This window comes from Saccoglossus kowalevskii, chromosome 12, assembly GCF_978046115.1.
Source record: "Saccoglossus kowalevskii chromosome 12, keSacKowa6.1, whole genome shotgun sequence".
In the NCBI taxonomy this organism is placed as follows: domain Eukaryota; kingdom Metazoa; phylum Hemichordata; class Enteropneusta; family Harrimaniidae; genus Saccoglossus; species Saccoglossus kowalevskii.
The window spans coordinates 22,087,678-22,112,348 of NC_140652.1; the positions used below are offsets into that span (position 1 = coordinate 22,087,678).

The 24,671-nt window shown below is 38.7% G+C and overlaps 2 protein-coding genes across 3 annotated transcripts; one reads left to right on the forward strand and one right to left on the reverse strand.

The window, feature by feature from the left end:
* The first annotated feature begins 71 nt into the window (after positions 1–71).
* Positions 72–12,729, forward strand: LOC102803369 (DC-STAMP domain-containing protein 2-like). Its single transcript, XM_006814901.2, has 13 exons — positions 72–462; positions 1,837–2,007; positions 2,971–3,072; positions 4,012–4,203; positions 5,007–5,072; positions 6,194–6,407; positions 6,722–6,879; positions 7,373–7,537; positions 8,672–8,839; positions 9,764–10,004; positions 10,944–11,071; positions 11,369–11,468; positions 11,810–12,729. Exons 1-13 carry the CDS (start codon positions 72–74, stop codon positions 11,943–11,945), a joined length of 2,232 nt encoding a protein of 743 aa, XP_006814964.2. The 3' UTR covers positions 11,946–12,729.
* Positions 12,537–22,884, reverse strand: LOC102802654 (basic phospholipase A2-like). 2 transcript variants are annotated; one of them, XM_085506508.1, is made up of 4 exons: positions 22,704–22,884; positions 18,559–18,730; positions 13,424–13,554; positions 12,537–13,024 (listed from the first exon to the last, which is right to left on the reverse strand). In XM_085506508.1, the coding sequence occupies exons 1-4, from the start codon at positions 22,756–22,758 to the stop codon at positions 12,870–12,872; spliced, it is 513 nt and encodes a 170-aa protein (XP_085362634.1). In that variant the 5' UTR covers positions 22,759–22,884; the 3' UTR covers positions 12,537–12,869. The 2 variants fall into 2 exon arrangements, with proteins under 2 accessions (XP_085362634.1, XP_077864299.1); XM_078008173.1 differs by lacking the exon at positions 22,704–22,884 and adding an exon at positions 20,266–20,349.
* Positions 22,885–24,671: the final 1,787 nt, after the last annotated feature.

The window sequence follows — 24,671 nt, forward strand, 5'->3', positions numbered from 1 at the left end:
TTCGAATAGGGCACGCGGCAGCTGCGAAACGGCATCTGACCATACCCTGTATCACAGAAACATATTGAATCATGTTTATGCTATTTCTTAAATCGGCTGCCAAAAAGAAGGCTAAAGCCGCTTTAAACGAAGAGCTCGGGGAAGGAGAGAGAAGCGCGGACGCTTACCGGCATGGGTGCTGTTGGCGGTGTATCCGCTGGATATTCCGTTGTACGTTCGGTCGATGTGCCGCCTGCCAAGAAGGAACCTACCAGCACGACATTCTTATCAATGTTTTTGGGTTTATTTCCGGACTCTTCATGACAACTTTTTTCTTCTGTCTCTTCATTTTAAAATTGGACTATGATGTGTATTATGCGTGCGGTTTAGCTGTACTTCTCGGCGCGTTTCTGAGTTTCGGACTGGCTTTTAGTTCTCCCGTACGGTGCATGGTGTTGTTGATGATACCACAGCTTTTCTCAAGTAAGTACCATTTTTATTTAAATTCCCTGTTTTTATTTATCCCTTCTTGTATTTCAAATATCATATTAATGTAACTTGTAATAGGATCTTGTGTCTCGTATAAATCAGTCAATTCAAGTCCAACGTGGTTATTAGTATTTGGTTTGGGTATGGGTATGTGAGCTTGTCAAAAATTATGAATTTTAAGTTTGCATGTTTCCCATAATTCCCAGTCACAAGCGTTTATGTTACGTCAACTGGGTATGTCAGCATCGGTGTCAGAATCATTTAAAAACATAATGTAAAATATATAGTAATTGCAAGTAGCAAAATATTTGTTGTTTATTACGATAATATTGTGAAACTTTTCAGTGGTCCTTATTTCACATCGTTCATTGTGCAAAGTCCACGAAGTCGGTGTTGTGTCGCCCCAATATAAAAACAGTGTCTTTGAGAGTTTACTATAATCTAAATTACGTTAGAATACATAGAATATCGAACAGTTTTTGTTTTGATGTACATCTATCTGTGTCGTGTTGATCGTCACTTAGGGATGCACCACTAGAAACTCTTGGTGATGACAGAATTGAAAAAAAAAATGCACAGAAAAAAAAAACATACAACAAAAAATCCCACAAGGATCGTTAACAGAAATACAAAATCTGCACGCCTATTTCTCAGGGGAAAATATCACACATAGAGGATATACAAAAAAACCCAGCTAATTCTTGAACACATAGCACAGGAATTGCAGAATTTCTAATGGTCCGACCCATATATTGACCGGCTTAGAAAGACTGATCTTTGACGGGGGAATATTGTGTTTAGATACCCTTAATTCATCGAAATTATCGTCAAATGTGTACAGACAGAGGTACATTACTTGGGGTTTGCAACTCGCATAGTACTGTATGGTCAAGATCCCATTCAAGTCTCTTCTCGTAGATAGCGAGACTGAGGCTACGACCTTCTGACATGACGCATATCAATGTTCAAGGTTTGTAATGAAAAAATAAAACTTTTCTTGTCACTATCATAGTGAAAAATGTAATACATCGAAAATGTACAGAAAATATAGTTCTCGTAATCCGTCATATCGTGGGCAGCTATTTTGATCCACCTGGACATCCCAGTATCCTAGTTACCTCGGGCATGCGCATTCGCATTTTTCTGAGTTTGAACGCTTATGCGAGAGCGTGATTATGACGGGATCATGGTATCATGTCACCGTAGTTACAAACCCCAAGTAATGTACCTCTGGTACAGAACATTATTGAGCGTGAAAATATCCCCGAAATACTTTCGCGTTTGTCAAATTCCACAAGATGTTGGACGCCATTGCGACGCTATGATGACCTTTGTTTGACCTATATTTATGTTCTTTTTACTCTGTAGGTACTGGTCGGATAGTCTTATTAGCATACGCCATGTTATTGGTTATGAGCGGGCCAATGGCAAATATCAATAATAATTTGAATATTGCCAGTAAAAGTCAGGCGTGTGGTAGCGCTTTGGCGTACAACCAATCACAGGAGATCTTCAATATGGCCACGGCGCCGCTTTCGGGTAAGCTTATTTTGTATTTTATCTAGTTATGCTCGTGTGGGGAGCTGTTTCAAATTAAAGACAATTTATTAATCTGAATTGCCCCGGTCACTGACTGTTTTCCCATGACAACGTGAGCTCGTAGTTAACAATTACGCCATTCAAAGAGTAACACTCGTGTTATACCTAAAGGCGTCACGGACCGAAGTGAAAACTGCTTCGACGTTAATGTGCGTGGAATCAGGTATTGTTCGGATATTATGGAAACATGCAAAAAAGAAGGAAGAAAGAGAAGTTTTGTTTTAAGTAATACTTAGCCTAAATTATCTGTGTGGTATCAAATTAACACAGATGGAATAACATTTTAGTTCTAAAAAGTTTGCATCATCTGTCTCGGCATCCATGTGCATATATTGTCTATTTCTCATGCAGGGACAGTGTAACTGTGCTCAGTAGTTGGACTGATATGATATGTGCTGTTTACAACGTGGCCATTAAATGTGTGTATTAGCTTACCAGTAGAGCAAATGTATCAAAAACAGTATTTTGACGGCGGGCAATTTACTACACATTATAATTATAATTATTATTATTGATTTTTATTAATTTTTATTAATTTTTATTATTATTATTATTATTATTATTATTATTATTATTATTATTATTATTATTATTATTATTGATTTTTATTAATTTTTATTATTATTATTATTATTATTAATAATAATAAAAAACGCGTCTGTTTTAAATGGCGTCATTTCCTGGACGAGATCTATAGTGGTGAAAACTGCACGAAATGTTAGTCCAAATTTGGCCTGCAATAAGCCTTTTGTTTTAGATTTATGAAATCGGACTCATATCTAGGAAATGTTCAGTAATATGCTGACTACTACTTAACAAATGTATCTGTCCTAGCAGCTTTAGTCTCTTTATAACAAGACGATTCCAAAAAAACGTTATATATTATTGTCGTTGATTATTCAGTGGTGATCGACTCGGTGGAAGAAGTAGTAGAATCCATGAAAGAAATTGTAAGAGAAGTTAAGACATCGTTTGAAGGGATAGCAGACGCCCTCGACGCCGTAGGTAAGTCATAAAAACGTTAATGATTCGACTTTAGACTTTGCACAGACCCGTGAATAAATTCAACGGTTTCCACATAGTTTTGCTGACAACGAGCAAGAATCTCGACTCCCAAGAAAGTTTTTGAGTGAATACGATAACAACTTGGGGTAATATGTTTAACAGATCTGCTTACATATCTGACGAAAAATTAATATTGTGGGTTTTCACAGATATTCTAATAGAACATATCATTAGTTATTCGGCTGTATTAAGTCATTACATCATAAGTATTTATTTTAAATGGAGGCGAGACCACTCTCCCTATTAAGGTATATATTGGGTTCTTTTAATGTTTCTTTCGAATCGGGCACCTCTGTCTGGTGGCATGAAAGTTACGTTATTCTCAAACAACCAAGTCTAATACTAGTATATACCAGAACGGTTAGGAAACTGGTTGCCGCCTCCGCAATTACGCACTACTGCGTTATTCAGTAGTCACGGTAAAGATTGGTGGCGCTATGCATATATGCGTAGCCAACAGAGAACCTTTTCTGCCGAACTGCAGATCGCCTCTTTTTTTCTTTCCTTGTTTTTTTTTCTGTTTTTGCTTCATGAGTTGATTGTTTCACTTACTGGTAAATTCATGGAATTTAAGGAACGTTACCAACTTCATGTTATCGAAGACTGCATTGTAATTTTAGCCCGTGCCCAGTGCGCCCTCACAGAACAATCTTCGACTCATTCAGCACGAACTCGTGTTTGGTGTATTCACATGCACTTGGGGGGGGGGGGGGTCCTGCGGCCAAAATGAGGGAGGCTAAATGTTTGACAATTCCCTACAGACATGTCGTGGTCGTCGGCAAAACTCGGCATTCTTCGGAACTTCTGAATCTCGTTCACCGTAATGATCAAAACACGAGTCAGGGAATTAACTTTATGTATTTGTTTACAATTACCTAGGCGACTCAATTCAAACATCCATCGATTGGTTAAACGGTATTGTGGACAAGTGTAACGAAAAAATGGGCGCACCGGAAACACTGTGCCGCGAAAAATTCCAGGATGCTGAGAAAAAGTGCAAGAGAATTCCTGTTATCAATATTGCATGTGGCGTTATTAGCCTGGTGGAGAACGTGTGTGCGGTAGCTGGAAGTAAGTGAATTGTCGTCAGTGCGAGATAGTCGTCTGTGTTGTCTTTCATTTCGTGTCAGACTAGCCCTGAGTACAGTCCTCTGTAGGGTGGCCTCCTTCCGCTGATCATTCGGCCCTGTCATGGGAAGAAGACCAACACACACTGGACTGTACTCAGGACTAGTGTCACATGTTATTGATTTCAAATGGGCTTTTATTTCATCAGTGAGACGCAGTCACTTGAAGTGGGAGGGTCGTCACCTGCGCACGCGCGGGAATTGAGTCCCAAGCGACGATAACAACACGCGCTAAAAACGCAAAGACTTATGGGTAGACACTTGTTTGTAAACAATGACACGTTATGGTCATCTGACGCATGCGCAGGTGACGACTCCCCCGCTTAATTATATGGCATGGGGTGTTCTTTCTATGAATAAATAGTTTCCGAAGTGAAAATTATTGACCGAAACGCAAGTGTACCGTCACTGAGGTAAATACCGTCGTTGAACCGTCAGAGTATATGTGATAGACAACATTTTGTTTTTTGTAAACAATACAACTGAGCTGGATTTTCATTTTCGACTTGGTGTCACATTCTCGTAAGGCCTGTAATGCACACCATTTCTTCCCATGATTCCATACACACTTCAATTTGCAGGGTTTGAGGTAATATGGCAAAAAACATAGAGTTAAGGATGCCGACACTCAGTAATGAGTTTTATCGACTGCATGTCACGGTGACTGCTAGCCAATCAACGTGGGGATCTTGAATTTGAGGTTTACTGACAAGTTCCACCTAATATATTTTGTGTTGTTTATTTCAGTTGGAAAGCTGTTCTGTTTGATTCCCGGTGCGATTGTTGGCTTAATTGTCAGTACTATCACAACAGGTATTTGTTCGAGTTTCTCTCCTCCTCCACAGACAGAGAGAGGCCCATCTATGAGCGTTATTGTTTTTGTACACCTTCATAACTCTTTGTGTAAAACGAATGAAAATCTCAACGTTTTTAGGAAAGTTCAAATGTACTTGAATGTATATGGTCGCTACATGCCACGTCACAACATTTTCGAAATTGACGTGGAAGCGTTTTCACGTGAAAAGCCTTTGATTAATCACTGCGTTAACTACGAGTTACGGACAACAGATTTGTTTGTGTTGTTTAAAGTTCAAGTTTAGTAACTCGAATTGTTACCAGTTAGCCGAATTTCTAGTTACGGGAAACATACGGGCGTGGGCGTTGTTTCTAAAAATATGGACGTGGTCATTTCAGCATCTCTTACAATACATTGTTTTCATGAAATCCCTTCATTTTTAGGTTGCCAAGTTTACCTCAGTTTGAGAGTATTATCAGGGGGAAATTCTTTTTCCTCTAGGGTTCTCCACACTTGTCAGGGGGGAATCTCGTCTCCTCTCTCTATCGTGTCCCCTTGAGGTGCGGGATCGGGAAAGTCACTTAAGCTTTACAGTCAAATAGGACACACACAACGAAATACGTTTAACTCTCGTCTTAGTCGGTCTGTGGAGCACTCTATAAGACACAGCGCCCTGGGGAAGAATCCCCAAGACTATCGCAAGGCTGACCCAAGACTCGCCTAGCCTCTCCAAGACTGTCTCTGTTCTGGTGTACTCGCCAAGACGAACTAAAAACAACTTTATTCATTTTCAAAACTCTAACCAATTACAAAGCAGAAAAAAGACTCTAGGGCGTAACCTTCAATCATAAAGCCAATCACACTAAGTACTGAATACGTCATATCTTTTGATTAATCGTTCACTACATTAATAACTACGAATACCAACTGTCAGAATTAATAGTCAGAATAGCGACGGTTATCTCGTAATTAGTTCCAAATCACTGAGCCAAGTTCCGTCCAGGACCTCGCCTGCCTAAACGATGACAGACATAACACAGCAATTCGCTAGTAATCAGCTAATTAAGTCGATTAACAGATACGCGTAAACAAATTCATGACAGTATTTCTAACAACAGTGCTTTTTTCGTTCTCACAGGTTGCACCATGGTGTTAGACGAACTTGAGAAAGAGTTCTACGTCAATGTCGACATTAGTCATAATTTTTCGTACGACGCAAACACGTCCAAAACGGTTTCCCAAATCACGGAGGGAATATCTCGCGAGATTGAAAAAAGAACGAGAATATTCAGCACAATTCTGATGTGGGCCAGTCGTGGGTTGGCGTTGACCATACTTTGGATATTTCTAAAGTAAGTTCACACAAATAGGTGAGGCGAGAGCTCTTATATTTTCTATGATATATGCGGAATGGGAAGAGTAGGTATAACACCTCATTGGTTGCACTAATTGCATTTCCTCAAGTGAGACACGCTATCCCTGAGCCAGACAGACACTAATGAGGGCGCAATAGTTCGCACTGACCATGCTTGATACCAAAATACACATAATTTTCACAACAACTTTACAGTGCCGATAACATTGGCGAAACTTGGTTTATCTTGAATGCCAACCAACATAGAATGGTGGATAAACTCTGTGATTCGGTTGTTTTATTTTTTTATAGAGCGTGGATATATCGACGGAAATATTTAGCGAAAGATCGATTCGATAACTGCTACATTACGTCATTGTTTGTTGAAATGGACGACAAGAGGATGGCAATGGACAAGGAAACTATCTTGCCATTGCGAAGAATGGAACGCGGGAAATTCATACGTCCGTGTAAGTATCAATTTATGTTTTATAATTCGTATAATCCCAGCATGCCTCGGCATTGAAGGTTTCTGAAAAAAATGAACCCGGAAAACTTGACCTGAAATGTGCGTTTCACACGTTTGAACCTAGCTAGTCTCCAATTGCAGGATTCCGGCGCGCGTAATAGTCTGTGTAATTACGTCAACAGTTTTGATTGTCATGCGCAATTGCTTCGCAATGCGCACGGCGTGATAGGTTGGTATTTTGAAGAGCTGTTACAAAGTAAGACGACCAACATGGCGGAGACGATGGCGTACTCTTGAAGAAATATCACAAGACGCTGAAATTAACAAATAATTATTTTGTGGTCGTATGAATCGTTGTAAAATGCGGCGTTTTCATGTAACGTATTCTTATATAGGTAAATTCCACATTGAGTGTACAACTCCACGCACGAATGACTGTGAAATTTAAGAAAATTATGCAAAAATATAATTATATGCTCTACTATATTTTGTAGTTTCCCTAAGATTAGCTCGAATGGAGAGATTTAGCATGATTACTGGATTAGTGTTATGGTTTGCACAGGGATTATGGACTGCTCTGATTATGAGTGCAGACTATGGTGCCCATTGGCTGCTACATATGATAGCAGTTCATGCTACAGTCAAAACACAGGCTCAAAGTAAGTCACATCATTTTCCTTCACCGACGGCGTTGTCACGCGTTATGCGTAGAATCGAACGTAAAAACGAGACAAACAAAGGCCACACCGCGTGGGAAGTTCGACAAACTAGAAAGTGTTTTAGAAGTATTTTCGCGCTCAATAATGTGTTATACACATTTGACGATGACCAATTTTAATGACGCAAGAGTATCTCGATATAAAAATGAAGTTCAAAATCAAACCGTTCGGTTTTTGCAATGCATGGTACACCGAGAAAAGTTTACTACTCCGTGTTCGTGACGTACTAGTTATTGGATATAGATGGAGGCAATGCCGTTCAAATCGACAACTGTAGTTAGTTGTAGAGTCGTTCGTCATCTAGAATATAATAAATCTAAAAATAAAACCCAATCATCATTGACGACTCTGAAATAAACGATTATCTACGGTTTTAATGAATAGTAACGAATTTCATTTTAATAGTAGAATGCTACTCGCGATTTTGTCACAAACTCCTAATTGTTAGCGTATACAACCGTGATATTTCGTGTCAAAATATATGTACAATCATTTTATTATCCGAGTCAGTCAACAGTATGTAAACTTTTTTGGTTCACTGTCAATCTGTTTTTTGAGAAAAAAGTAAAATACTACGCATAAAATGCCATTTAAACACCGGTTTTCATGGATCACATTAAAAAAAAACATTTTCTCGTTAAATTCTTAACATAACAATTGTTGCAAGACGTATATTTACAATGGTATAATGCAATTGTTATTGAATTTTATTGATCGACTTCGAGTCTCTCTGAACCAAGTACGATTACTCCATACCTTTATTTTTTGCATCCTTGTAACATGAGATGTGTCAAATATATAAAAAAATGTCAATATTCTCACTTTTGTATCGCATTTTACCTCAAGCGACCCTCGTTTACATCACACAAACATCTCGTCATGAGAGGGCGTGATTTATAAGAATGCCCTTGGCACTTATAATTTTCAAATTTACGTGCAAAGTCTGATGCGACAAATATTTGGTGATTAAAACACAAATAGCAAACTGAGAAGAACAAAATGGCGGTTTGCTGACGTACTCCGACAGTGGTTTGATAAAACTCTTAATTCACCAACTGTCTTTTTTGTGCCTAGGTACACACGATGTGCGCATGCGTGTTGATGGAGAGGGCCTCCTTGCAGACTTGTACAGAGTAGTAATCAGCGGATTTGATCCTATGACTGGTAGGAACTTCAGCGTCGATACGACAAAGTGTTTACCGATGGCACGACCACCGGATATACCCTTATATAGTACAATAGGTACGTGCGCATCATCATGCCATTACGTCAATCTCTTATCAGTATCATTACCTTATATAGTTTAAATAAGTATGCACTCGATCCGACGTTTTGTCAACTTGTGATCCAGATCAATGTCTGTATAATTAAGGCTTATACGTCAGCTTGATTTACTGCCAGAAATGACGTCTTATTCTCGCTAATTTATATTTTTACTTATTCACCCAATATGCTTTCATTTAAATCGTCATAGAAACTATGGCGCTACAAACGTTAATTATTTAAAGGGGGAGGGTCGTTCCCTGCGCACGCGCGGGAATTGAGTCCCAAGCGACGATAACACACGCTAAAACGCAAAGGGTCATTGGTGCACGCTTGTTTGTAAACAATGACACGCTATGGCCATCTGACCCATGCGCAGGTTAAGACTCCCCCACTTTAATTGAAATAACCGAGTACACAGTGAGGTAAAATACCATGTCGAACCAGAATACCGGATACTCGGCAAGGTAAAATACTATGTTGAATCAAATGTACGGCGGGCATGACTAAACCGACGATCGCTGTCTGTACGTAATAACCTGTTATTGAACATCCTTTATTGTAGCGTGATATGCCGTACGCGAGCGCCAGTTTGAGTCACGCGCGCATGCGCAGTACACGTTTACTTTCATTCAACGTAGTACACGTATTAACCATGCCGTGCATTCGATGTTATTTCATGTTTTACTTTCAATGTTAGCAGTTACTATACGCTTACATCTTTTACAACGTCGGATACACAACGCGTCTTAAATACACAGTATGTGTGCGTGTCTGTGCGTCGTACTAACTTCACTCCAAAGACTATTTAGGGGTATAAGGTAAAATTTATTTAACAACTCATCACGAAAAAACTCCATAAGATGGTTAATGACTAGTAAATCGTTGTTATTTAATATTCAGGTACTATTTACGGGATAGCTCTGTTCCTTGTATTGACGGAAGCATATGGATTACGACTTCGCCGCGTGGTGGCAGCATATTACTACCCACAGAGAGAGCGGGAACGAATTGCGTGGCTGTACACGCACATTTTAAAAAGAAGAGGTGGTTTTTTGAGGTTTCTGAGAAAAGCAATAAGAAAAAATTCTAAAAACTCCCATCCGACAGAGAAGGTCTCCATGATTGATTTCTGTGCGGCAATGTAAGTCAGTAATTTGATTTTGTTCGAAACCATCGTCAATGTTTCTGTTCACAGTTTATTTACGTACAAAGAAATGCACTGTTCTTGTAACAATTTTATAATCCCACATCTTGACTGTTCCTACAAATCCTTCAATCTAGCGACTAAGAGTTTCCGTGACGTTATTGGGCATGGGTGATAGAAAAGTCGCTGTCATTTAAAGTGGAGTTAATAAATACACCCTGCTTGATAAATATGATACAACCTCGAAAACGCGATGATAACTATAGAGAGCGTGGTAGAACATGTCAGCATTTAAAGCAATAATATAAAACAATAAAATGACTACAGTCTATGAACATGATGGCACATTGCGCATGTTGTTATTGAATGACATTATATTTGGGGCAAGGGGGTAGCTGGTACAGGTTAAGTGAAATAAAATACGTTTTTTACGTTTTTCCCACAAAATAAAATAAAAGTTCCAATTACAGTAAAAAATGGGTTTTTTTACACTTTACAGATAAAGCAAATTCCTAATTACATTTTTATAATATATTTGATAATTTGTGCAAAATTGGAATATGCGTACTAATTGCAACATTTACATGTAATAAGATCATTGTACAAATTATGGACGAATAAAATAGCTGATTACATTTTACACCTTGTCCATGTCTACGAGTTTACGTTTTTTACATTATTACGAGAACAAAACAATTTATTACAGCTTACGAAAATATCCCTTGCCGACCTTATATCGCATCATAATTATCTAACGTTAAATATTCAAGAGAATGGGGGTTAAGAGGGAACTGAAATTGTTTACAAGACAAGCATTAGATTAGACCAACACATCCAACTATTTTGGTTTCCTTCAAGTTACCAGATAAATAATTGCTTTGAGCTGTTGAACCAAGGTTGACGACTTGTTTTTACTTTGTAATCTCTTTTCATCAGGTTTCCAATGGTTGAAAAAATTCTTAAAATGTGCGGTATTGAGAAAAAATACTGCTTGGGGTGTGGGCAGTCTGGTGATAAAGATGACACCGAAAACTTTAAACATTGTGTCAACCATGGATGCAAAGGTAATCAGTGATTTGTGTTGACTTGTTATTTTTTATGCGTCTGGAAATTGTGGCAAAAAGAGCGCCATAACTCTAATACGAGTCGCCCTGGTACTGGAATTGTGTCACCCTCAACACAATTCACCAGTCCAACAAATTAATATTTATTCTTTTTTCTCTAGCTCGACATTACTTTTGAAGTGAGGGATAATGTTGGTTATGTAAATGAAAACTGGTTCTTAATGTTTTATATACTTTGTAATAACATTTTATACATACAGGATGAATATTAATCACATATATAATCTCGTGCTTCAGGTATATATTGTATAATGTGTTTTGCCGACTTGAATAATATGTGTACGCTGTGCATGAAACCTGTGGACTATGGCGATTACTCAGATTTAAGTGAAGAAAGGTAAATATATCCAAATTATATCCCATATCCCACCACTGAATCGTACCACTCGTATGTCATATCCGGTCGCTGCCACCAATGACACTGTCCCATGAATCAAGTGTCACATCCTCAGAACTCTGGGTACATTAACCTTTTCACCATCAGACATTCTCGCCCAAATTTGTATGCACTTTTCTTTCTTATATTCTTCAATATTTCTGGAAATGCACCATAATTTTGGAGCCAACTGACACAATTTAGGCCAATTTTCAGTTTTTGTCCAAAAATGTGCCCATTTCTATTTTTTGAGTGAACGGGTGGTGAAAAGGTACAGTAACACTACTTGCTTTGTATTTCAGAGATTCCAGTGATGAAGAACCTCTGCTTGTAATAGATAAAGATAAAGCCGCCGGGAGTGCAGATGACAGTGCTTCAGATTATGAATATTCCGATACTGATGATGATGAATATGATGACGATGACGATGATGATTGAAATGATACTAGTCATATATGAATAGCATCGAGTAACTGATTCATTAATTATTTATTAGATTTACCAAAAAGTCTTAACTTAGCTGCAAAGTATACATCATAAGGTCTGCATCATATTTATCAACCGTATGGGAGATACACGCTACAACGCTTGTGCAACCGACCTGCACTTCCCGAGTCGCCATTTTCGGACAAGTGTATGCTTCGACATATCAGTACAGTATATATAACATGGGACAGATAACACACCAGGGGGGGGGGGGCTTAGTTGAAAAATAAATGTCAGAGCATACGCAAGTCTCCAGGAAGTGACGACAGAGCTTTGATGCAAATATCGTTGAGAGAGTGTTATATGTTGCCGTTGTAACTATTGTAGTGGACGCGGGACACTATTTGTGACTCGCAATCATTTGTACCATAGGTTTGTGCAGCTAATTCACCTGTTTTACTAAGCTGTCTTTAGTCTAGGAATTGACAGACATGCAAGAGTACAAGTGCGATTTATAAGTGAATTAAAGCACATTTTCGGACCATAAAGTAAAATAGTTACTGTTATGTATGTATTATGTACATGTGACCAATAACGCCCATATTGAATTACCACCAATTTATTACATATCATCCTGAAATTTAAATGTTCTATCTACATACAATTTTAAATAAGTAATGTATCCAGTGCTGAACACTTGTGGGTGTCCATTCATCACGATTGTGTACGCCTAGCAGTCGATTTTAGATTTTGGTTTTCAAATAAATGTGCGTTTTTTTTTAATCATCTAATCAAATATTGTAAGAGACTAATGTTGCCTATCCTGAACGTGATATTGTAATTCTTTGTAACGTTTCCATTAGGTAAGTGATTAATCAAGTAACTCAGTTTCCCCTTCAGTAGCATCAATGTTGAGGCCATCTAATCAACTACCTTTTATTGTTGACACTGTTCACCAAATTGCCAGCCTTCATACATTTTGTTGTAACTAGTCGCCTGCATAGCTAAGCATTCAGCCAATTGCCTGTCACAGTTGCATAGCGACGACTTGCACCTTGCACTCGGACCACCACCGTAGTCATCTGAGGATTCTAAACAAAAGGAACATATCACATTGATTTGCTTGGCTTCGTTTTCATCACACTAACGTTTTATTGACTGTGTGTAAAACGCCATTGTCATCACGCAGCGATGTGCCTTTGACGCGCGCGTGCATAAAAAAAATGTCCCACAGTCACAAGTACAATGAAGAAGCCACTAATTTGTTGCGTGTATCAAACTAATCGCCGTATGCCTGTGGGGTGGGGGTGGGGTATTTTGACCGTTGACATATTGTATTTGTTTAGACAGAATGTAAAATTGTGACACATTGGAGAACACTTAGTTGGCCTCTTTCGCCATGTCTAATGTGGTCATTGATACTTATTCTATCACGAAAAAAAAAAAAAAAACTGTTTTATTATCTTCTGTATATGTATGTCAAGACTTACTGCACTCGATCTTTGCACTGTCAGAGCGACAACCGTCGTGTTCGTATTCGTATCCCTCCAGGTAAACTGACATGGTGAGGCACTGGTCTTCTTGTAAGCCTCCATAACATTCATCGTGAGATTGACAGCACCTGTGTTTGACAGATGAAGTCAAGAATACTGTAGTATATTATTCTTAGGTTCTGTAATATACCAGATCGTCGCTCTTACTGCTATAAATTAGAGGACTCAAATCAGAATTGAATCGTTACACGGAAGGAGACTTTATTTACCAAAACTCGCAACCAGGCTGTACCCAGCATGCAATACGCCTAGGCAAACCCAATACATTACATCCCTCCTTTTCTTGAATGAAAAACACACATGTACTATGTTTGGCTTAACGATATGTTTGAAACCAGTTCACATGTTTTGTTACATAAAGTACAGAAATTAACAGAAACATAACATCAACGTTCAAGTAAATTTCAAAACAGTAAAATATTGTATCACAGTGTTCATCGAACTAAATATTGCTTTGCTATCAGTTCATGGTGAAATCGGTAAACTTTGATGGTGTTTTCTTCAGCCTTTCTGATTTTCTGACGTCTGATTGTGGTAATGAAGATTGCGTGACTGAATCTGTTGTTTGTTCACCAGGTATAGAATCTAGTGACGGCTTGCTATCACAAGGAAACCTCAATATCTCTAATTGTGGCTCTGCTGGGGTATCACTCACCCTCTTCCCATTTCCACTGGGTTCATCTGATATATATTTTCTAACGTGTGTGGTATTTCTGGAATACTGAACACCACAGGGTGACACAACAATAACACTATTGCCCGATTTACTGACAATTGTATGAGGTACTTTGTTGAATGGGGTTGAGAACTTGTTGACTTTCTCCTGTTTGAGTAGAACTTTATCCCCCAACTTCAACATTTGAATATTGGGCATTTCGGCGATCATCAGCATATAATTTGGCTCTGCCCTTCTGCTCAGCATCTTTATCGCGGACTTCCAAATCATTATGATCATCCATGTTGAAATCTGGCAATTTGCCTCTGATCTTACGATTAAACAAAAGTTCAGCAGGACTTCTGCCCGTGGTAGCATGGTTAATACCTCTGTATTTAGTTACATATCTCCGGAGTTCCTTTCTCCAGTTCAACCCTTCTGCTTGTGCAATGCAGATTCTCTTCATCAGTGATTTATTTTGGCGCTCAACTTCTCCATTTGCCTGGGCCCATCTTGCAGTTACTTTTTGATGCACAACTTCATTGTGTTCACAGTGCTCTCGAAATTCATCGGACCTAAACTGTGGACCATTGTCTGATTTGATTGTTCTGGGAAGTCCATGTCGACTGAAGATCTCTTCCAGGCTGTCAATCAATTTCTCTGTTACAGTCAAAGTCAAAATATCATATTCATAATAGTGGCTGTAGTAGTCTACTACGACTAATATGGAATGTCCACTTGGAAATGGCCCAAGCAAGTCAATCGCAATATCCTGCCATGGCCCATCAGGGAGCTGTGTAGGTCTCAGTGGTTCTGGCGGATCTGTGCGTGCCACTAATTGACAACCATGACACGCTCTACAATACTTCTCTGCTGCCTTGTCCATAGCAGGCCACCATACTTTACTTCTGAGATTTTGTTTTGTTCCAACAACTCCCAGATGTCCTTCATGGGCTAAAGCTAATGTTCGAGGTCTTAAAGTGTTTGGCATCACAATACGAGTGCCCCTGAGTACAAGCTTTCCAATTATACACAGTTCACCAGCTATCGGTGCAAATTGTTTACATTTCTCAAACCTCCCAGTTTGAATCGCCTCCCTCAGCTCTGTCAGCTCGTCATCAGTGGAGGATGCCTCTTCCACTTCTTGTGTGGTCAGTGCTTTGGGTGTCGCGTTAACGGCTACAAATCGTACGTACTCTTCAGCACCATGTTGATGTGCACTACTGTTTTCATCGCTATCCAGTAGCCGTGATAAAGGGTCAGCTATGTTCTTGTGTCCCGGAATATAAACTACTCTGAAATCATAAGGTTGCAAACGAAGCACCCATCTTTCTATTCGAGCACATGGCTTAGATCTGGGACCATATATCGTTTCTAATGGACGGTGATCCGTCACAAGGTCAAAGTTCATGCCATATATGTATGCATGAAATCTTTCACTTGCCCATACCAATCCCAACGCTTCTCGTTCAGTCTGGGAATATCTGCGTTCACAATCTGTCAAGCTACGGCTAGCATAGCACACTGGTACCAGTTCACCTGCTTGTTCTTGCACCAGTACCGCTCCCAGCCCAACTGGGCTAGCATCCGCTATCACTTTTGTTGGTGCATCCTTAGCAAAATAAGCAAGTGTGCATGCCCTGGCTAGACTTTCTTTCAAAGCACGAAATGCAGATTTCTGTTCAGTACCAAATTTAAATGGTGTGTCTTTTCTGGTAAGTTTTCTTAAAGGCTCACCTAGTGTTGCAAACTGTGGTATGAAACGGGAACTATACGTGACCAATCCCATAAAGCTACGTAGTTCTGCAATGTTCTCTGGCTCTCTTGCATTCATTACAGCTTTAACTCTATCCTCTGTAGGACCTATGCCCTTTTCTGAAAGTAGCATGCCCATGAATACTAACTTATCCATGTTATAATGACATTTGTCAGGATTCAACGTAAGCCCACATTCATGTAATCGCTTCACAGTATCACGTAATTGCTTGTCATGACTTTCTTGGTCCGCAGCGTATATTATTATATCATCAGATATGTTCTGCACACCATCAATACCAGCTAGTGCAGTGGCTATTTCATGTTGATACTGCTCACTGGCTGATGACACGCCAAATAATAATCGCTTATATCTAAACAGTCCTGCATGTGTAGCAAACGTAGTGATTTCACAAGATTCTGGAGTCAACTCCAACTGATGATAGCCCCACTTCAAACCTAATTTAGAAAATATCTTCGAACCATTCATATTTTGTAGGAGCTCATTCACCGTTGGAATCGGGTGTCGGCCTCGGATAATAGCCTCATTTGCAATCCGCAATATCTAAACACAAGCGAATATCACCACTACCTGGCTTTGGAACTATGACTACTGGATTTAACCACGGTATTGGCCCATTCACTGGCTCAATAACATCCAATTCAAGCAGTTCTTTCAATTTGGCCTCTACCTTATCTCTCATATTAAATGCAGTTCGCCGAAATGGCTGTGCCACTGGTTTAACAGAAGTATCTATGTGCAATGTTACTTGTTTTGTTTTGAGCTTTCCAACCCCAATGTATACATCAGGGTACTGGTGTTTTAATTCAGCGACCACATCTGTTACCACTGCTACATCAATGCCTATCTTTAAGACACCCAGTTTCATAGCTGTCTGTCTTCCAAGCAATGGTATGCCCTTTCCTCTTATGACTAGAAACTCAGCTTGGACACTTGAATCTCCTACACTGGTATTACATGTGAAACTACCCTTCACAGATAGTGAACTACTAGACCCATATGTGTACAGTTTCTTTCCTTGGGGGGCAGCATAAGACTTACACTTTATATTGCTTGATTTCAATGTCTCCCATGTCGCTTCATCAATAATATTGCTGGTGGCACCAGAATCTACCATCATTTTTAAACTAACACCACCAACACAAATTACAAGCATATTTGATCTATCACTGCCTAATATAGTAAACGCATATTCATTTGAGGGGTCATTTTGTACCTCCTCAATTTGATTTACATGTGGTTTATCTCTTTTCGATTTACACACCCTGGCAAAATGATCCCTCCCTTTGCATTTTCGGCATGTTTGACCTTTTGCAGGGCAATTTGCATCCCTTCCATAGTATCCAACTTTCCCACACCTGTAGCAAGATCTGTCCGAATTATCCTTGAATTTGCTGTGGCCTTTATCTCTTTTTCCGCATGTTGGCTTTTTCCATGGTTTTTCCATAACCCTGTTCACGGTTACTTCTCCTCCTCTGGCTGTGCTGAGCGCTGTCATCTGAGCTTCAACTTTCTCACATTGATCTGCTATTACGAGTGTGCGTGCTAAGTTTAACCCCGGACCTTCCTCCAGCAGTTTTCGGCGTACATAATCAGAAGTGCATTGATTCAGTACAGCGTCTCTAATTTGATTATCGTTGTCAGCAGCAAAATTACAATCTCGGGCTGCTTTCCGCAAACGAGTAACGAATTGTTGTACCGTCTCACCTTGTTTCTGTGCAATCTGGTGGAAAGTCTGTCTGGCGAACGCTGGGTTTACTTGGGGTACAAAATAGGTATTCAGCGCTGTGACGGCGGCATCATAATCAGTTACTTCCCCTGTTAACGGTAATGTAGAAAATATGTCCTGTACATCAGGTCCTGCCGAATGTAACAGTAATGCCCGTCGCCTCTGTTTTACAGCGTTTTCTGTGTCCTCATTCACAATTAGCCCTTTCTCATCTGCGTACAGTTGAAATGACGTCAACCATCTTGACCAGCGAGGCCCCAACGTAGAAGGTTCGGCGTAGCATTCAAAATTTGGTACAGCGTTTTTCTCCATATTTACCTCACTATTTTCGTCTTTGTGGAGTATCCTCGTCGCCAGTGTAGTATATTATTCTTAGGTTCTGTAATATACCAGATCGTCGCTCTTACTGCTATAAATTAGAGGACTCAAATCAGAATTGAATCGTTACACGGAAGGAGACTTTATTTACCAAAACTCGCAACCAGGCTGTACCCAGCATGCAATACGCCTAGGCAATACCCAACATTACAAATACGTCCATGCTATACGTGTCCACTAGGCGTGAATGGCCGCCGAGATATCATTCAGAGCGCGAGAGCCATTTGAGAGGTTGAACAAGTCTCGTGGCGCTCTCGCTCTCGCTCTCGGCGAGATAACGGCGGCCATTTGTGTCTAAGGTTTATTTACAGAACATTCATGTAGGTAGGACAGTACACAATCATTGTTTATCCTCGTCCCAAGAAAATCTCCGCCCAAATCCTCGTACCCCCCAAGTGATTAACTCCTAAACTATTTATTCAAGACAACAAAACATTTCATATAATGTCATTTTTTTTCATGTTCAGGTCGCGAAATACCCTGACTGTATAGGGCTATAATAACATTGTAGCCAGATATGCGAATGTACTCACGTGTCTATTGCATCCACCGGATCTCCTCCTCCGCCTAAGCCGCAGTAACAGCCGTAACCTACAAATCCTAAAGCGCCATCAACGTTCGATGAGTGTACCGTGCACTCTACCATAGCGGCCAAGTTGAAGAAGCTTTGAAGTGTCCGGAATGAGGGTCTGGAATGAGTGATTACTGAAAAAAAATCACCAAAAATTAAATACATTAGTACCTTTCATGTAAGTTGCACCATCTATCGACGAGGCAATTCCATGACGTCAAATTTACGTAGATGCGTGTTAAGGTAGAAGCCTAGTTATAATTTTTGACAAAATTGGTCATAAATCGCTTTACAATGTTCATTAGTTTATTATGTACAATCATGAAGCTAATGTCTCATGGTACAATGGAATAGAATTATTTTGTGTGTTACAGTTATGCTTTTTGAGAAACGCGTCCTAATATTTCTAATATTTTAACGCAATGTTAAAGAAAAATAGCATTTTTTACACTTTTTAAAACTCAGATTTTTTAAATAATTTAGAACAACAAAAAGTACTCCATCATTAACAATATATGATTTTTTCAGCCTATGTCACCAGGCTAGATTTTGAGATATTGCATAATAGAAACCTGTGGTGAAAGTGTTATAAAAGTGTCAAAATGGCGATTTTCCACTAAAATACAACCATCAATTTCTCGAAAAAAATGCTGGTGACATCCAACTTTTTTAGGTTAATATCCTTATATTGGCTTGGAGTACAATTTATTGCAAAATGAATAAATTCTGTTTTTTTTTTTAATTTATGAGTAGGCTTCTACCTTAAGAACTTGAATGTCGTTCATAACGACAAAACTGTCTGGGCGGGCGTGTAATCATCTGCCATTCAGAAACATTAGTTTTTCATTGTCGAACGACAAGAGACCAATATAATATCTACGCTACGAGCTGTATATGGGGTGCATTACGTCACTGAAACCTTTTCTCGCAAGACAGGTTGACTTATAGAAAAAGGTTATTACACGATGCATCTAAATATGGCATGGTTATCTTTTGACTATCTTGTAGACTGATGTAGACCCGGGACCAGGTTTATATCGTGTTCGTTTTTTTATGAGACACAGCGATGAAATCTCGAGCATAAACCTACTCTACTCCTAACCTTGCCTCTCCAGTGCCCTCTCCCTTTGAAGGGTGGTGGTCGTCGCGCCGCGTCCTGTTCGATGTGGGACTCATAGCGACGTATACAACGCGTGCAAAATACATTGTATATTTACATGAAATTCGAACACGCGCTGCGCGACGACCACCGCGCTTTAAGATTTCAATTGCATATACCCTCTTCTGCTCACCTATAGTTATTTAAGGGGGCATGTGTGTTAGGCTTAGGGTCCAGGTTAGGGATGACGGAGGGGCCCTAACTTTTCGCCCCCCGGGTGTGGTGTACTGTACACTTCTATGTAATAATGTAACATAGCGAATCTGTGTGTAATTGAACACGTGACAGATTTGTCCGGATTATTGTCTTTCTACCCCCGAAGCCATCATGTATAGATAGTGGGGTTGTATCTCAATCACAAAATGCTGGGGAAAAAGTACGGAGGAAGTAGCAAAAAGGTCAATCAACATAACCACTCTTACGGTATTTCTACGTTAAGGCGGCAAGTGTTGTGGTCAACAATATCATTGCCACCGTGATATTGTCAAAAAAGGGGCACGACTGTCTTACCTGTTAACAACAAGCAGCCCAGTATCGACCACGTAACATGCATTACGGCCCGGTATTGCAGAGCTGTGTGGTCGTGTTTCCAGCTGAGGCAGAATTTGATACGTCAAAAACCTGTTAACAAACAAGCTGCTCACTGATTGGTCTGACTGTTAGGAGTTAAGGCTCGTTAGCCAATCAGGCACAGTCCTGTAAGTCGCTTTGCACTGACTACTGCACTCGGTACAAACAAACTTCACTTTTGCTGGGCTGTGTTTGATGTGAAACACAACAGGTGGTTGATCCTATTGTTCTACTTCAAATACTAAAATGTGACTTTTGTATTGCTCTCTGATTGGCCATGGACTCAATGACACCGATAATCGGTCTGTTATCTGTAGGTATCGGGCCGGGCGGGGGGGGGGCAATACATATAACTTGCCTAATAGGGACGTGCCCCTGAAATGGGTCTCGTTTTTTTGGATTTTAGGTACAAGTATCGGTCTTATTTCTGGTCAAGATATGTATAAATATCGGTAATATTTTTCCCATTTGGTATACTTATGAGCGAATATCTCCACCTCAGATCCTGGCCTTAGATCCATATATACATCAAACCGGGAATTAAACAAGGCAATCAACATTTAAACGGAGATTTAACACGGAATCGAAGAGGGCGCACATTCCTCAGTGAAACTTATTTGGAATAAACAGTGAAGACAGAAATGGTACTTTGGTATAAATGTGGGTATAGATTTTGCCACTATCCAGGTATAAAAATAGTCACACCTTTGAGCACTCAGGGACACCTCCCTACCCAGCTATGTATCAATCCCCCCCGGGGGGTATCGAGTTCAAATCCATATCGTATTCAACAGCAGCACCGAACCAACGCCTCAGGAAAGCGCGTTAATTCGCACTGTGGTAGGAATATGTCATGTAGTCATAGAATATATGTAATATTCGATGTTGGGATATTTCGCCTGTTACAATTTTTTTATAAAAGTGCTACATTTATGATACTGGAATTCAAGCTGCATGGACGTCACGTGGTCTTGTCGATATCATATACCCTGACGGGTCTTTCAAGTTGTGATAAAGTACATGTGATTCAAATTACGTTGCCATAGCAAAATTGAATAACGCGTAATTTCATATGTTTCCTTGTGCCATATTGTGTTCATTAAAGCACTATTCCAAGATGAGGATGTAACAATAACCGCTGCACTGTGTTTACATTCCAGACGGTTCAATTTCAGTGTTACTACTGTATTTTTTCTTTAGAAGGGACTGTATTAGTATTATACCCTTCGGCAAGGTAAATTGTATAACACTCAGTTAATTTATTACAATTCCAGGAAATGTTAATATCTTAGTCAATGTCAATAAAGTCATTGGTGTATTTTTTTATTCCACCATTAAAAGACTTGTTATCACCTTTGTTTTTCGTCCGGTATATTTTGCGTAGTTTTATAAATTTAGCTAGTTGATATATTTATTAACAATTCTGCAATTGACCATGTCCGTGGAAGACATTTGTGGTATTTAAAAATAAAATGCAAATTTGATATATTAATTAAGCGTGTTAAGGCCCTCGGGGAAACACGTCAGCCGTGTGGCTGCATGAATTCGTCCCTCTGTCGATAAAGATGAATATCTTGTTATTCATTTGGAAATAAGGTATTGGTTTAAACGAGCGACATTTTCGACTCGAAGCACAACTCGTCTAAATTCCACAGATATCATCATTCACGTGCATGCATTTGATTCATCGGTCGCGCCAAAGGTGAGAACTACGAAGGATATTTACTTTAACAAATTAGCCAGAATAATAATGGTATCTCATTTAAAGTAAATGTTCTTGGCCTTCCTAGAAGCAGGGTTTTTTTAATTGTAAAAAATATTCACTTTTCAACCTGAAATGCAAATACAATACATGTAAAAGAAATAATAAATAAAAAAAATTGCTTTCTAACGATCACTCACTTCAGAACAATTAGAGTCTTGTATTACTGGTATTACTAGACGAGTGCATATTCCAAAGACAATTCAGCTCTTATTTTACGGACATATAAATCACACTCGTCTGAAACAAACTGATGATATCATAGGGTCCGCGGAATAAACCGAGTTCGACGAAAAAAATGTATCTCCGCTGGTACTGTAGCATACAGTTAACAGGGTCCACATGACGTTAATCAGCTCATGTGAAATAAGCACGGAAATTACGTACTGTTGCATACGGTGCACAGTTGCAGTTATTGACATGGAACTAATCTATTGAGGGTCAAACGATGAGATGCGATAACACGTTGAAATACCAAATTGAACCCGTCGTCATGTAATGTAATTTGACAACTCAATACTGTGATTGACCACAAAAGCTACTGCGTATGAATTAACCATATATATTCACCTATAAACTGATTTTGTTTATTTCTGAAAACAATACAACCACTCACCTACTAAGACGATTAATATAGCCACACATGTTGAATGGGTCGTTCTGATCGTCATATTGTCTGTCTGTAGTGGTCAGCAAGCCTTTGTAGATATCAACTGATACAGACTAAGTCATCAAAATATACACCTCCAGTTGCTTATGAGCGATCTGTTGTGATAAACAATGTACTGCCTCCATTCATCAGGACAGCGTCACGTGACTACCAACAACGCATTTTTTAAAAATAACTACGTGTATTTCTATTTTAAATTTCAAATCCCCTATCACCACTACTATTTATTTTTCTTTAAATTATTCATATTCATTCATTCAGTTATTTATTCGTTCGTTCATTTATTCATGCTTGCATTCATTCATTCAATCATATTTATTTATTTATTTATTTATTTATTTATTTATTTATTTATTTAATTAATTTATTTATTTATTTATTTATTTATTTATTTGTATATTTATTTATTTATTTTTATATTTATTTATTTATTTATTTATTTATTTATTTATTTATTTATTTATTTGTTTATTTATTTATTTATTTATTTATTTATTTATTTATTTATTTATTTATTTATTTATTTATTTATTTATATTCCTTTATTATATGTACTCAAAACCAGTTCCAGAATAATTGAATTCAAAATATTCACACAACCATTATTTCTACTCACTCGCTGTATTCTACGAATTTTCCTTTTCAACCTATTAAAAAACTAATTAATTTTGTAGTTTCAAAATAGTGTGTCTGAAATACGAGTTCGATCACGCAAACAAGATGGCCGCTTTGAATTTTGAGCCAGTAGATGCCAAGCCATATTTTGTGAGAAAATTCGGTCACAAATTATAGGACAATGCTTCTTTGAGTTATTGTGTACAGACATCAAACCAGGTTATGTTGTGTGTAACCACAATATTTTGAGAAATAATCACATGGCTATTTTTAGAACGCAATGGTTCATGAAACACAATATTAAAACAATGTATCACGTTTATCACGTTTTAAAATCCACAATGTTTAAAATAATTCAAAATACAACCAAATGTAATATTAATCACTATATATCATGCATTCGCCCATATGATCCAGTCATTTGAGACAGGACATGTCATCACCATAGAAACCAATAGTTAAAAAGTTAGAATACTGACAACATGGCGGTTTTTACTAAAATATCATAACTATCATTGTTATATACATCGATGCGCATTTTAATCTATTGTAAACGCGAGATATGGGCGCGGGTCTCGTAAATGAGCAAAGATGGCGACTTTGATTTCTGCTCAGACCATCGAGTACAAACTAAGACGTTACTAAGCTTTAACTAGGTGGTTTTTTTTGGTGATTGGAAGGGTATCGAAGAGACGCCGGCGGTAATTAGTTCACTTAGCGCCCAGGTCACAACTCGTACTTCTGATTCCATTAGAAGACGCTTTGGATTGTGGGAAATCAATTGTTATCAACACATACTAACGCACATGCGCGGCACGACGACAACCGCCCTTTAAATTTTTATTAATCGGGTAAGGTCATCTATATTTATAAAGGTTAACAAATTACGATGTGAACAAGTTTCACGTCCTATCGCGATTAAGAGCGCGTTCGTGACATGAAAATGACAGAAGAATGGGAATGAAAGATGCCCTTCGCCACTAGAGGGCGTGATTTATAGGGTAAATACATCGCTAATCAATGTATTATTTACATTTCGCAGTTGACGTCATATTTTCCATTATAGTAAAAAACGCCCGATTTATTTCAAATATGATAATATTGGTTTTGTCACGATTGTTAAATTAACAAATCGAATTTTTGGTCACATGATATAAACTTGATGTTCGTCATACTGATTTCACAATGAGTTCATTTCGTCGAATAAAATGTGTTCACGATTAAAACCCAGATAATCTTGGAAAACCCGACAATAACACGTGCTTGCTAAATCGTTGTGCTTTCTTTTGATTTAAAGGG